Below are 15,218 nucleotides of genomic sequence, written 5' to 3' on the forward strand. Positions count from 1 at the left end.
GAGGGGTCTCTACATCCTTCCATTTCCCTCCCTGCCACATCCCCCTGGTCACCACCTCTCTCACACACCTCTGGTCCACCCTCACCTGGCCTTCGCAGGCTCCCAGCCCCTGCTGTACCAACCAACTCCTGGCTGCTTCATCTCCTTCTGCCCCAACCTGCAAGCTGCCCCATAAGGCCTCTGAATCTGTCCCACGCTCCCTGTCACCACGCACAAGACCAGATATTTGATTATAATCCATCTTGCTAATGAGCTGCGTGGGGAGGCTTCCTTTGCTGTATTTTGATGTTCCCAAGAGCTTGGATGTACAGGAGACACACCAAGAGCCACAAGTGAATTATTACCAAAATCGATGCAAGAAGAGACTACAGAGGTTCTGTACAGACCAGGATTCCAGAACCCCTAGGCTGGGTGTGTGCCTCTGGACACCTTCAATCTGTCACTGCCTGACTTAGGTTTCAGTGCCCAGGACAGAGCTCCCATGTCCCCTCTAAGGACAGGACAGAGCAGGATTTGGTTCCCTTGGCTGGGTCGCTGCCTTCCCATTTATAGACGGGCTGGGAGTCTGTGCGTGCACAGGCCTTCAGCTTGATTGCCCTTAGTAGATGGGGCAAGGCAGCACTGGTTACTGATGGACAAGCTCCCAGCAATTTCTTCCCATCTGGGGTTTCTGGCTGTACCCTTGGCCCCTGGGCTTCTGGTGGTCTAAGTATGAAAAGATCCATATCCAAGATGCAAGCAGACACTAAAATGTCCAAGGGCAGTGGTAAGAAATCAATGGCCTCTGGAAGGTGGAAAGTCCACAGTAGTTAATGCGCATGTGGAGTGGCTCCTTTAAGACTCTGCTGGGCCTCTCTGTCATGCCCCTCCCTCCTCCCTTCCTTGGCCGAGAGTCTCCTCTTTGCCCCTTCACAGCCCCTTCTCTGGGTCTTTTTCATAGATAGATGTATTTATATATATTTACATATATATAAAAGAAATGTATACACATATATTTCTTTTCTGTGTATTTTTCTCCTGTGTACTTTTGCTGTCTCTCTATTTCTTCCTCCGCATCTATTTTTCTTCCTTTATGTGTTTTTTTTCTTCCTTATCAGGCCCCTTCCTCATTTTATAAGACATAAAATATTATGTTTTATTAATAAAACATAAAAATATTTTGAAGTATGACCTTGCATTTATTAAAGTTGATTTCAACGAAACATCTAAGAGCCTGTTAACATTTTTGGGTCTCTTGCTCGCCTTTTTAAGAAAGGACTGAAGTTGATTAGTGGCACAAGAGAAAGAAACATTGCTTGTCCCTGTTCTAGGAGATGAGCAGGTCACCCACCCCATCCCGGTGCTTGCACCGCCACCAGCCCCTCTGGACACAGAAGACTCGCGCTCTCTTTCCCCTTCTAGTGAAACACAGAGCTGCTAGGAACCAGGTGGTTTTTCTGCGCAGTGGAACTAGCAGAGTGTTTACTGGCTCGAGAAAACCGTTCAGTGCCCTGTGTCCTGGGCACTTGGGCTCTGTTCACGCCCCTCTCCTCCGGCGGCCGTGGGTTCCATGTTCCCGTCAAATTGATTGGGTGGCAATTGCATGTGAATCCTGTGCTAGCTCACTGCTAGAATCTCCCTGCACAATCATGTATTTATTTCCTTGTGGATTTCCTATGCAGATAAATGTGGAGTTGTATATAACATTACTGGGAGTTTAACTTTGATGAAATATTTATTAGTATTGCCTGCTTGATTAACTTTCATAGCAAGAACCTAGAGGAGTCAGAGCTTGTCTTATATATTTTGTAATGTCCTCTGTCTTTGTAAGGGTCAGTGAACTGGGATATTGGGTATGATTCCAAGGTCTGTTCTGAAATTTTAAATTTCACTGTGTGCAATGAACACATCCGTGAGCTCTTTTCCCGAAAGCCAAAGCAAATGCGAAGAACAACCGTACCCTTTCATTCACCCAAGGGTTTGGAATTCCATTTTGACAGAATTCCTATAAGCCAACGGATTCATAGATCAAAGTCATTACAGTTATTGCCCAGGCAAACCTGAAACCTACAACCAACCAATCAGCAGTGCAGTGAGGGGCTGTCATTTAAATGCACTCAGATCCAATAGAGATAGGAAAATTAAAATACCCTTATCGACAATATTGACCAGTAGATCTCTTATAGTGCCTTTGATGGCCCATAGTTCAGTTAGGTGGGTTAAAAGTAACGTCCACTGGATCTCTAGCAGGAGCCTCATGGTGAAAACTGCATCACGACCCACGCGCTGCACTTGTTTAGTTCACTAATACACTCCAGACTCCGTTCACTGACCGTGATGCGAGGTTCCAGGCTAGCCGTCTTTCTGGCATTCAGAGATGCTGCGGGTCTCTTGTGTTGGTGCCTCTGAATGTAGAGATTAGAAGTGAACCTAACGGGGACTGTGAGTGCGTTGGTGCTGTCCGAGGCCCCCGCACCATATTCTGACCATGCGGGCTCCTCAGGTTTGCAACGATACTGCGCATTTCATTCCGGTCTGAGAACAGCGCATTCCATGATGGTAAGATCCTCGCTCCCGCCCCCCAGATAACTAGCGTGAGGGTCCTTAAGCCACGTGGCAAGCCCTTCGCACACTTTTCAGGTGGAAAGAAGGATGAAGCAGAGAGGGCGGGGCTGGTGCAGAAGTGAGAGTGGGGAGAAGCTAGTCGCTGTGCACGTGGTGAAGTTTGTGTCCCAGACGCAGAAAATTAGACGGGGCTTTGGGTAAGGAATTAAAGAGATGCAATGTAAAGAACCTTCTAACATTGTCTTTTCCCAGAGAGGGGGCGGGCCTTTGGGGATAAGGGCTCATTGACTATGCTATAAAAGGACACTTGTATTTTAACAGTTTCATGATTTGAGGAACAATAGAAGGAGGAAGCAGGTGCCCAGTTAAATGTGGGCAAGATTAACGGTGACTTCTGCAGGCCAAATTTCACAACGTGTTCATGGCCCTAACAATAACGGAGAAGTGTTGGCAACCTTCCCTTTTAATTTTAGCTATAAAATCTATCACCAGGGACGATGTATGTTTTCGAAGACAGAAGAGTCTGCATTATCTGTTTATTTCATTTCTTTAATATTTCAACTGCAACATACCAGATTGCATTTCTCATTTTAAGGGAGAAGTTATTTTAATTAATTATTTTTTGTTCTTAAAAATATGTATGCTGTTTATTTTGCTTAAGAGCTTAGAGCATTATACCACTGTTCTGTTTCAAATCTAGATCATTCCAAGCTACCTCCGCCTCAAGCACTCCATTTTTAATAGTTCTGTTTGAAATTTCTGAATAGCACCCGAAGGGATTAAAGATCATAAACCATTCTTTCCTCCCTGGAGATTAGTCAGCCTGTGCCATATCTGCACATAAGACTTCAGCTGACTTGGGCTAAACCTGCTAAGGGTCAGGTTTAAATAACTGACCTTGATTCCCCAATGCAGTGCCACAAATACAATTCATTTTGACTGTTCAGCTCTGTACATTCAGTAACAATTTCACCACAGAACCCGACCCCACACAAGATGGACTTTTGAATAATGCGTAATGTAACATCAACACAACGTGATAAGTGTCAAGCAGACCTTGGCTGTCGCAACAGTGGAAGACGAATCAGGTACTCACAAGAGGATGTGGTTTGTGGTTTGCCAGAGTTTGTGGCTTTCCACTCAAAACCAAAAACAAAGAATAAATGTAAGTTACTCACTCATGGATTCGGTCAACTTGGCCATGGCTGTAGTTTCTTCTTTGTGCTTTTCCTGGAGGCAAGAAGAAAAGACAACTATGTATAAAGCACGTCTTGGATAAGAAATGAACACGATAGGTCTGCTCCAGCTCTTATCTTTCTCCCTCATTTTTCCTATGTTAACATTTGGTTACAGTGATGAAAGGAATTTAAAAATCTCACATTATAGACAGACGATCAGTTAGTCACAGGAAGAGATTTTTTAGGACATTAAAAAACCTGCCTGCTGTTGGAATTAAGCGCCCGCCACAGTGATCTCGGATATGTATAATCGGTGACGCACGACCAGTTGCCAGGCCCTCCTTGACACTGGAGTTTTGACATCCATATGCCGGTCCTCTCCACTCCCTTTCCTGCTGGTGAAGCTTTCCTGGTATTTTTGGAGCTGGTATTTTTGTAGTCATTTGATTTCTTTTTTTCCCCCCTAAAAGCTAAGTAGATTTTATACATTTTTCTTTGTCTTACTTTGGTGAGTTCCTGGAGTCTTTTAAAAGTCATCACTTTTGATGGGTGTATCACCTTAGCTATTCTGGGCTGTACACGTTTTGTTTCAACTGGGATGCAGGTTATAATACACTGAGTTTGAGAGCCACGGATACAGACAGGCCTGGAATCTGTCCTAATTAAAAAGTTACTTTGGAGAGATCAGGAATAACGGTCAAATCTATTGAAATGTTCTCCTCATTTTCCTCATTTTAAAAATTTTCCTTGGGTTCCTGACATGTAGAGTAAATGAAACATTTGCCACCATTATTTTAGGTTTTTTTGAAGCCTTATTTTTTTTCTGATCATGAAACTAACACATCCCATTATTTAAGGATGCAGAAAATAGTGAAAAACTATAAATCAGAAAATATAGTCCTCTCATAATACCAGCCACAGAGGAAACACCTATTATATTTTGGTGAGCACCTCTTTTTCCCATTTCTATACCTGTGAATATATCCAGACAGGGAAGTATGATCCCAGTTCTATACACAGAAATAACTATACTCTACATACAATGTTGTAAGTTGCTCTTTCACTTAGTACTCCATCATCCATCTTCCTATGTCAATAAAGTTAGAATATATCGTCATTTTTTGAGTGACTACAAAGCATTTATCATGGGTTACACTGTCATTTCCTTAACCAGATTCCATTTTATTTGCTCACAGTTTTTCACCATTTTACACGATGCTGTGATGAGCGTTCTTGACCACACATCTTTATGCACTTGGCCCTTTAACTCCTGAGCATAAATCTTAGGGCTAGGTATGCATGTGAGCATTAAGAACTTTGACAGTTGTCCCCACAAAGTTCAGACCCGTTAGTGGATAAAAGTGTTCTCTCACATTCTTGTCACCTGCCAATAGCATTGGCACATTTCCACCCTCAATCTGCCCCCCAAATGGACAAAAAGTGGTGTCTTCTTATTTCGTACTGTTGTTTTCTTTCTCTGACCCTTTCGAGGGGACAACGGGCACTCTGTCACAGGTTAGCCACATGCCCTGGACTCTTGGCTTCCTGTCGCAGGGCCCCAGGTCCTCTGGTCCTCTGCCATGAGCAACGCCTGCTCTGAGAAGCCACAGGCGTCATCACCTCCCCCTCAGCCAGAGCACAGTGCTGATCAACCTTGCAGCTGCCTGGCTGGCCCTTGAGTGAGGCGTCATGGCTCAGGTGTGGAAGTGCCAGTTAACAAAACCGAGATTCATTCGTCCTGTCTCTGTCCGTTCTGCCATGGATTTTCCACCCCAACTGCCAGCTTGGCTGTGGGGTCTGTCTCTCCTGTATCCTCATCTGGGACTTGCTCCTCCTTCTTTCCTGGCTCTGTGCCCGTCTGTCCCCAATGTGGTCACTGACTTCCTCAGCTGACCCTCCTCTGATGGCCTCAGGGGTGACACCCCTCAAACCGCAGGCTCCCAGATTCCAGGCATCGTGGCCTTACAAAGCCCTGTCAAGTTTGCCTGTCCCTTTGTGCATCCCTACTTCGCCTCTTGTGACCTAGGACCCTGCCACCTTTTGTACTCCGGTCTCTCTGCTGGGTGATCCCTGCAGCTATTTTTATTCAGGTGTGTTGGATATCCTAGTCCCAGAAAAATCAAGTACCACCTGTATTTTTCTCTTCCCTGTGGTTACATTGAAACTATTGACATCAATGGGGTAGGGGCTTTAAAAATCCTAAAGTTCACTTTCTGAGTTTGATTCTGATATTTCGCATATTAAAGCTGACCTCCCTTTGCTGCTGTGTCTTGAAGGGACTATGGATGTTGCTTCCACCTGCCTCCAGTCTCAGCTGCAACCCTGAGGGATTATCTCGAAACAAGCCTCAGGGATCTGTTTAAAATGCAAATGAGACCCAGGCACCCCTGCTCGAAGTCTTCAGTTCTTCTCTAGCACAAAAGGATGCAGCCCTTGTCTTTCAGGCAGGGCCGTTGTCTGTCTTCTGCACTCACGCTCTACTTAGTGGTACCTTGGCACTCACTGCTTCTGTTTCCTAGACCCCTCAACTTCCATTTCCTCCTGTGCTCTCCAAATACGTCCTTAAGAACTCCACTGGACACCACTAACCTCCATTGTTCCCCCCTACTCTTCTTGGCCATCTTTCCAAATTTTATTTCTAAATATTTTCATGCTCAAATGTGGCCATGTGTCACATTGCACAATTTGTCGTGGGGACAAGGGATTCCAGGACCTTTGGACAAGCCACGTCTCGCTGTTCAATAGCCTCGCTGGAGGCTCCCACCAGCACAACATCATGACTGGGAGGAAGCGTGTGGTAGACCAGAAGTCTCTGCCACTGAAAGGCTGCTTGCTCCCTGGCTACACCCCATTTCCAACACCCTCCATCAGAATACAACCTTACAGAATCTAGAGAAGCCTCTTGGAAGAGCTTGGTTTTGCCATAGAAGGCAATCCACTTATAGTCGTGTTGTCGTACATTTAATGGAAAAAGAGAAACATTTAAAGTTTGGGGGAATCGTGATGACATGCTTGAGCAAAACATGCCTACAGATGTTGAAAAATATCCTAAATGTCTTGTTAAAATCATATCTAACATCCTGAAAGGGTATTGACCCTTAGTGGTTATTTAATTTTCTTTTTGTCTGACTGTATTCTCTCTACCACACCTGGAAATGGAAATAAAAGCTCAACGGTTTGTCTGTGTGTGTGTGTGTGTGTGTGTGATTTATACACACACTTCTGTTTCAGCGGAGGAGAGTGTGGCTTTCTACTGGAACCAGGCCAGGTAGAGACTTCTCTCTGACTGTCTGAAATGATACAGGGGTTTTTAATGAGGCAATTACAGCAGAGTCTGACTATATAGCTCAAAGCTAAGACTAATACAGTGTGTGTGTGTGTGTGTGTGTGTGTGAGAGAGAGAGAGAGAGAGAGAGAGAGACTCATGAAAATCAAAGCTTCTGGAGAGGGAGGTGGACGTGCCCCCCTGTGGGAGGGGACCCTCACCCACGGAGGACAGAGTCCGCAGACCTGGGTGAAGGCTGAATGTTGGGCAGTGCTGGTGCCTTACTTTCTGTTCTCTGCAAGCAGGCTTTTAAGGATAAAGGGGAGAGTCATCACAGTTGATATATTTCAAAACAGTCATATTTGCATCTCAGATATTTTTGTCTCTCTAAAATGTGTGCTTATGTTCATCAGAAAACTGTGATTTTTTTTTAAGTTACAACCATTTAAAGAAACATTTCTATACAGTGGGGACTAATAGCGCTATTTTATGACCTGGTATTCTCAGTTGCAGCTCATCTCCAGCTTAAAATGGGAGCCCTCCAACCCAGGATCCCATTCCTGTGCATTCCTGCCCTGCTGGAAACCCTGTGCCCCACTCTAGACTCCTGCACCAACACCCAGGCCATGTTTCCTGAATGCCCAGGTGGTTAGTTTCTTGGAACATTGATGAGTGACTCATTCCTCCTTTCCTAGAACTCCTGGAAACACCATAAAATATAGGACAAGCATTATCACCAAAGTTACATCAAGAAGATTCCTTTAAAGAAATTACTGAGCTAGACTACAGAGAGGTGCCGAGGATATCTGAGCAGCTGAAACACTCAGAATCCCTACGCTGCATCAACCATGAGCGGATCTTTTCCCAGGACCCATCTGCACTGGGTTTGCCCTGTGCTCCCCAGGACTCCACTGCAAAGTGCTGAATCTTGGAGGCAGCAGGGACTCTTCCTCTTAGTCTCACTTCACTCAATCTATTGCTTCTCTTCTGCACCAGCATCTCCCTGAGGCTCTTGACTTGCCTCCAGGGCTATCTTGCAGGAACTGTAAACTTTACAATGGTTGATGCCTCTCTCACCTACCTTCATGTGAGGCACAAGCTTTGCTAAACCTTCTCTCTTCACAAGAAGAAAGGGAGCAGGTGACATATTGTTTCCTTTCTTTTCCTTTCATTTTTCCAGTCTGCTCACAATCCAAGCTCTGGACACACTGAGTCCTCCAATAGTTGCTGTGTTCTCCTAGCTCTGCCCTTTTCCATAGCAAGTCGGGACCCTTCAAGACCCCAGGGTCATTTCCATCACTCCTGGCTTCTAAACTGTGGTCCAGCCAGACAAGCCCCTTTGGTACCTAAACACGTTGCAATGCTCCACCCCATCATTCTTCACCTGCAAAATTAACTCCTACTTGTCTTTGGGGACTCAGTTCAGGTTTGACTTCTTGGATGACATTGTCCCTGGCTACCCCTTTCCTAGTGACAATTCTCTTTGAACCCCTGTATCCCTGCCTGCTTCTGTCATAGGGTGTGTCCTTCTTGGAGCCAGGACTGCCAAAGTAACATGCAAGCCAGAGGCAATAGTTAGGACAACTTCACAAATAATTGGAAAAACAAAGAAAGGATCAATCCCTTTGTTTCCAAAGAATAAAACCAAAATCCCCAAACAAAACCGAAGACAATAGAATGGACAGGGTTTTCTGGAGGAGTCATGAGTTTCCTGATAAGGGATGTTGACTAATCATTTGTACAGAAGGTTCCAGAAGGATTTCTGCTCCAGGAAGTGGTGCAATCAAGTGACCTGTAACAATCCTAAAATTGTTTCAGGGATGTGGTATAGTTCAAAGGAAAAGATCCTGATTCCTTTTGGTTTTGTTTATATGGAGTGGTTTATTTTATTCAGTCAGAGGCGGGTGGTGGGGGTAGTGACAGAGATGAAGTAGGACTGATGATAGGGACAGACTGGCAAAGAAACTAGAAACTGGTTAGTTACTTTGACATATACGGGATGTTCAGAAAAAAATCACCTGACTTAGCAGGTTGGCCTTGGTTTACAGAGTCACTCATGTTGGTGGCAAGATTGAGATGATCACTAGAATGCCTGGCGTTTGCCTAATGATGCATTGTTGTATCAGGAAGCCCTGTGCAAAGGCACTGTGGCAGGCCCTTGGCTACCCAGAGAAGTCAGTTGTTCACTGCCCAAGCTTTGTGTCTTTTAATTTGTGCCTATATTTCTCTATGGAGCCGGCTTCCTCCCCTAGGGTGGTGTCATGCTGTATGAGACAGTTTGTCATATTCTCCATCAAGAACTTACTGGATTGTAGTGAAGAGCAAGGGATCGGTTGATTCATGGTTCAGCCTTGGGAGGCTATGATCAAGTTTTTTCACAGGAGGTCAATTGAATACCAAAGTTCAAGGCTAAGCTACCCAATGTTGGGTAACCCATGTGGAAATTCCACAATGAGACGGGGAACCCAGTGGAGCACAATCATGGTTTTGTCCCAAACTAGACCACAGTTGGGCTCTGCCAGTGTCCAGGGAGGTGTTGTCAGTGGAGCCCAAGGGCATGTGAGAGCCCTGCTGATTGCAGTCACCCAGGAAGTCGGCCTGTTACTTAACATGTGAGAAGGGCGTGGGGAACCAGATGCGATTCTTCAACCTGTCATCTCTGTCAATAGCTATAAAGGACACTAAGCTGAAGGGATATTTCAAAAATATTACTTTGCAAAATTCAATTTCATAACCAAATGTGACATTTAGTGGGCTCAATATAAATCGTATCATTTTCTGTGCTTCTGCCACATATTTTAAGCTTGAACTTCTGTTTGGGAAGGGGAGGAAAAGAAGAGAATGTCACCCCTTCATCAGGTACCTCACAAGTGGTTCTCAGATCTCTGAGAAGAAAAGGAAACAAGAAAATACCACTACAATCTTTTGTTGTGGTTGTTGTTGTTCTGCTGTCTCTTCTTTCTCTATATTTATAATTAATTTTCTGATTCAGCTTCCGAGAAGATGGAATAGATGCACTTTTTCCTATTCCTCCCAATGAGTACAACTAAATTCCTCCTGGGCATTATATATAAAACAAATATGAAAAGTAGAGACAAGAAGGCTAATCAGCCAGAGACCTTAGGGCCTGAGGAACAAACATGGTAATGTGTTTTCTGTTTTTTCCCCCCCTTTTATCCCAGACTGGATACTGGAGAAGCCAGCAACTTGAAAATGTCAATGAGTACAGACAAAAATGCCCCAAGAACCCTGGCTGGTGTGGTTCAGTGGATTCAGTGCCGGCCTGTGAACCAAAGTGTCACTGATTTGATTCCCAGTCAGGACACATGCCTGGGTTGTGGGCCAGGTCCCCAGTAGGGGGCATGTGAGAGGTAACTGCACATTGATGTTTCTCTCCTGTTTCTCCTTCTTTTCCTTTCTCTCTCTAAAAATAAACAAATAAAATATTTTAAAAAATGCCCCAAGAAAAATCTACCCTCTCTAGCCCAAAGACCAGGAAAAAAGATCCAAATCTTGTAGACAATAACCACCCTATTCCAGCTAAATGACACAGAAAAAACTGTGACCCCACCCCAAGAGCAGAGGAGGTGTGGGAAGTCTAGACTCTCACCCTGCCAGGATGTAACAAATCACCTCCAACCTCCTGCCAGAGTATGTCGGAGAAGACAGAGTGGGAAGCCCAGGTTTTCATCTTTGCTGCAGGGTAATGAGCTGTCCTGAGACCACAGGGGGAGCCTGGACTCTCTCCAGATTTAGCAGTAATTGGCTCTCTCCATCTCCACTGGGGAAGTACTAGAAGAACCCTAGTGTAGAGTCAGAACTGCTGCTGCCAGTCAGCAGTAGCTCCCCCAAAGTATAGTGGAGACCACTGTGGAAGCATGAGTGAGGTGCCCCTCTTGTTCCAGCCAGGGTCATATCCCTGGAGGCGAGCAGGAAGCCTGAACACTCGTCCCCACCCAGCAGTGATAAGGACTTCCCCACCCTGGTGTCGATTGAGGCTGATATCACACTAGGCAGTGAGGAGGCAGAACCCCTACTCACCCACCAGAGGGGTGTTGGGGGAGGCCTGCTGTGATCCGAGATTTAAATAAGATCCAGAGTCTTACAAAATAACACCCAAAATGTCAAGGTCTCAGTAAAAAATTCACTTGTCACAACAAGAATCCGAAAGACATCAAACAGAATGAGAAAGGACAGACACCGACACTGATGTAACACAGATTTTAGAATAATCTGCGGATTTGAAAGCAGTCATCATAGAAATGCTTCAACAAGCAGTTACAAACATATGAAAACAAATTTTTAAAAAATCCCAGCAAAGAAATATTAAGACTCAGCAAAAACAATGAAGAGGTGTAGAAAAGATCCAGTTGGAGATTTTAAAACTAAGAATTACAGTAACTGAAATTAAAAAAAAAAAACAAAAACAAAGATAAAAAACTTCATGAGTAGGTTCAGTAGTAGAGTGGCCAGGGCAGAGGACAGAACTAGTGAACTTGAAGATAGAATAATAGAAATCATTCAATCGGAACAATAGACAGAAAGTAGACTAAAATAGAATCTTAGGACCATGTGGGGCTATAACAGAAGGTCTAACACTTGTGCCATAGAGTACCAGGAGGAAAGGAGAAAGAAGGTGAGATTGTAAAGGTACTCAAAAAGTAATGGCTGAAAACTTCCCAGATTTATGAAAAAAAATCTATAGATTCAAGAAGCTGAGTGAATCCCATATAGGATAAATCCCATATAGGATATAGGAAATCCACACAAAGCCCCAGCTGGTGTGGCTCAGGGGATTGAGTGCTGGCCAGTGAACCAAAGGGTCACTAGTTCAATCCCTTGTCGGGGCACATGCCTGGGTTGTGGGCCAAGTCCACAGTGGGGGTGCACAAGAAGCAAGCACACATTGATGTTTCTCTCCCTCTCTTTCTCCCTCTTTCCCCTATCTCTAAAAAATAAATAAATAAAATCCTCAGAAATAAAAGAAATCCATACCAAGACACATCACGATCAAACTTCTGAAAAATTTTGAAAACATCCAGAGAAATGATGCATTACCAATAGGGGAAAACAATTCAACTGACAGTGGACTTCTCATCAGAATCCGCAGAGGCCAGAAGGAAGTAGCACAGTATACTTCAATTACAGAAACAAAGAACCATCAATCCAGAATTCTATACCAGCAAAAAATACCCTTCATAGTTTAAGGGTAAATCAAGGCATCCTCAGATGAAAGAAAACAAAGAGAACTTGTCAGCAGCAGACCTATACCAAAAACACGGTGAAAGAAAATTATTTTTCCTGAAAAAGGAAATAATAAAAGAAGGATTTTTGGAGCATCATAAAGGAAGAAAGGAGATGGAAAGAGCAAGTATATAGGTAAATACCATAGGCTTTTTATTTTCTCTAATTGTATAGGTAGGTTGAAAGTAAAAAATTGGAAAAAGATATACCACACAAACAGTAATAAAAAGAAAGCAGGTGTGGCTATATTATGTAAAGCAAAAACAAAAATTACCAGGGGTGGAGAGAAACATTACATAATGATAGAGTCAACCAACCAAGAATACATAGCAATCTTAAATGCAAATGCACCAAACAACAGAGATGTAAGATATATAAAGCAAAACCTGATAGAATTGAAAGGAGAAATTCACAAACCCACAAATATAGTCGAAAGCTTCAGCATTCCTCTCTCCACAATTGCTGGGACAACGGGTGAGAAAATCAGCAAGGATAGAAGAAGTCAGCAATACCATTAACCGATTAGATCTAATCGATATTACAGGACACTGTACCCAATCACAATGGAATACACACTCTTTTCAGATGTCCCCAGAGTGTGCGCAGGAGAGTGCACCATAAAACCAACCTCGGTGAACTTAAAAGGACTGAAATCACACAGATTATGTTCTCTAACCACAATGGAATGAAACAACAACAAAAAAGAATTTAATTTTCTCTTTAGTTTTTTCCCATTTCTTTCCCTCTTTTTCTGCTTTGTGCCACTCTCTACAACCCGCCGCCATGGGCTGCCGTACTCACCCGGCAGTGAGAACACAGTTCATGGGAAGTTTCTGGAGTGGAATGAGGCTCTCCTGACCCAGGGCTTTAGAGGAAAGAAAGGAATAGACTTTTCACGCTCGTAAGCCTTTCTGGTGGAACCCTGTCTCTCTCTGTGGTGAATTACCATGACCCTACAGTGCCTGTCCTGACCTTCCCCGGGACCTTTCTGAATAAAATCAGAGAGAGGAGGACAGCTGAGATCTGAGTCCTTGTTGACAGACTGAAAAGGGGTTTGCATCATTTGTGTAACTGAAGCAGTTTTGTGACAAAAAATTAAATGGAGCAGAAAAAATAGCTTTCCTTATGGTTTATGAGAGCAAAAAATTCAACCGTAAACTTCCAATTCAAAAGGCAGAAGTGGAGAGCCAAGGCATCTGCTGGGGACCCTCCGTCCCCGGGGACCAGCAGTTGCATAACCAGTGCTGTGGTCCCGAGGTGCTCTCAGTGCTGCTGAGCCACTAAGCCCGGTCCACCTCCCACATGGGGAATGTCTCAGAGCCACGTATTCCCAATCACAGGATGCTCACTGACAAGTGGTCCCCAATTGTTTGATAATTATCAGTAGGAAAGGAAAAATGGCTCTGGCCACCATGAATTACAAGATGGGCTATTGGCCAAACACGGCTGGAAGCCTCGGTCTCTGACAGGCAGCAGCTGTTCAGGTTCCCTGTCCCAGGGGGTTGGGAGGGGAGCAGACGGCGAGGGGGAGGGAGGGAGGCAAACCTTCCTTCCTATGGCTGGACCCTCCCCGGGACTGGACACCGGGGCAGATGGCAGTCAGAGAGCCGTGGTCAGAAGCAGAGTGGCGGGGGTGTTTAAACATCATTTTTTGAAGCTCTTCAAGCTCCCTGCATTTCAAAATGACACAATTCTGCTTTCTAAATGTCACAGAGGCAGTTCTATAGGATGCTCTGGGTTCCGGCAGTCACTGGGCCGCATTCCCTCCTGTGAGGGGGCAGCAGCATGACTGTGCCCACACAGCAAACAGCTCAGACACTGGCATGTCCTCCTGGGACCTGGGCCCCGTCCTCTGCAGACCCTGCTGTCGTCTCTCATGTCCTCTCTCCACTCCTTGCTTTCCCTTCCTTAACTCAGGGGGATTTGGCACTTCTGGCCACACAGGGGGAAGCAGTTTAGGTCGAGCCAGCCTCTCTGTTCCTGACTCTGCGTCTACCCAGATAAGCGAGTCAGCGTCGGGACCAGGTGGACTTGCAATCCCTGCGCAGAAAGTCCTAGTTCTTTGGAGAAACACTCAGAAAGAGTGAGGGGTGAAGATCCTGGCTCCCACAATGGATTCTCAAGTGGTTTCAAAGAGTGAGAGAGACCGCACCAATAAGGCAAATGTGACAATGTTCACAGCAGAGGAATCTAGGCGAAGGTACAAGGGTGTGCACTGGATGACTCTTGTGACTCTTCTGTTGGTTTGCAATATCTCAAAATTAAAAAAAAATATTAGAAAAGCCAGCTTGGTGGGAATCAGCCAGCTCTCCACAGCCCCTGGTCGGAATGACGGTCTCTGCCCTGGGGGAGGAGGGCTGCTAGGGTGCTGACGTGAATAAGAAAATTGCTACGCTCCACTGCTGACTTACTGAACTGGAATCTCTTGGGGACAGAGCACGGAGGAGATGTCTCTTTTAACCATTTTCTATGGAGATACCCTGATTTTAAGAGGATAGGACAAAAGCTTCTCTCTCTGCCTCTTCAGGAAACAACAAAGAGATCAAGAAAAGAAATCTTCGTTTTGGATGAGACTGGGAACTGCCTACAACCCCCAACTGCATATGCAGAGGGAGATCCCTGTATGCAGCAGAAACTGGGACAGAATGAGGGTAGTCAGTGGGGATGGATGCTGGACACGTGACATCCATGGCAAAGCATGGCCTCCCTGTCCTGAGGGCACAGCTGAGGCATGAGCAGTGCTGAGGCCAAGGTGAAGGGATAGGACTGGCTGTGGGAACATCTCTGGACAGTGTCTGACCCCACAGAGGGGCCAGAGGAAACAAGGAAGGAAGCAATGCGGAAGTGCTCAGATCTGTAAGGAGCAGTCTCCCTGAGGGCGGGATGACTGTGATGATTGGCATTTTTGTGGCTGCCAGTCTTTGTTGGCTGTGAGCATGTAATGCCTGGATCCTCTGACCAGAGCCAGTATGAGAGCTTCACTAGGC

General features: G+C 45.1%; 1 protein-coding gene across 2 annotated transcripts in view; it reads right to left on the bottom strand.

Annotated features, from left to right (window-relative positions):
- Window positions 1–15,218, bottom strand: part of KCNJ6 (potassium inwardly rectifying channel subfamily J member 6) — a 186,548-nt gene that overhangs the window by 122,971 nt on the left and 48,359 nt on the right. For both annotated transcript variants that reach the window (XM_045195796.2, XM_045195790.2), the window contains exon 2: window positions 3,723–3,774. In XM_045195796.2, coding sequence (XP_045051731.1) covers window positions 3,723–3,747 — 25 coding nt within the window. In that variant the 5' untranslated portion in view covers window positions 3,748–3,774. The remainder of the gene's footprint in view (window positions 1–3,722; window positions 3,775–15,218) is intronic.

This window comes from Desmodus rotundus, chromosome 2 (assembly GCF_022682495.2).
Source record: "Desmodus rotundus isolate HL8 chromosome 2, HLdesRot8A.1, whole genome shotgun sequence".
NCBI lineage: Eukaryota > Metazoa > Chordata > Mammalia > Chiroptera > Phyllostomidae > Desmodus > Desmodus rotundus.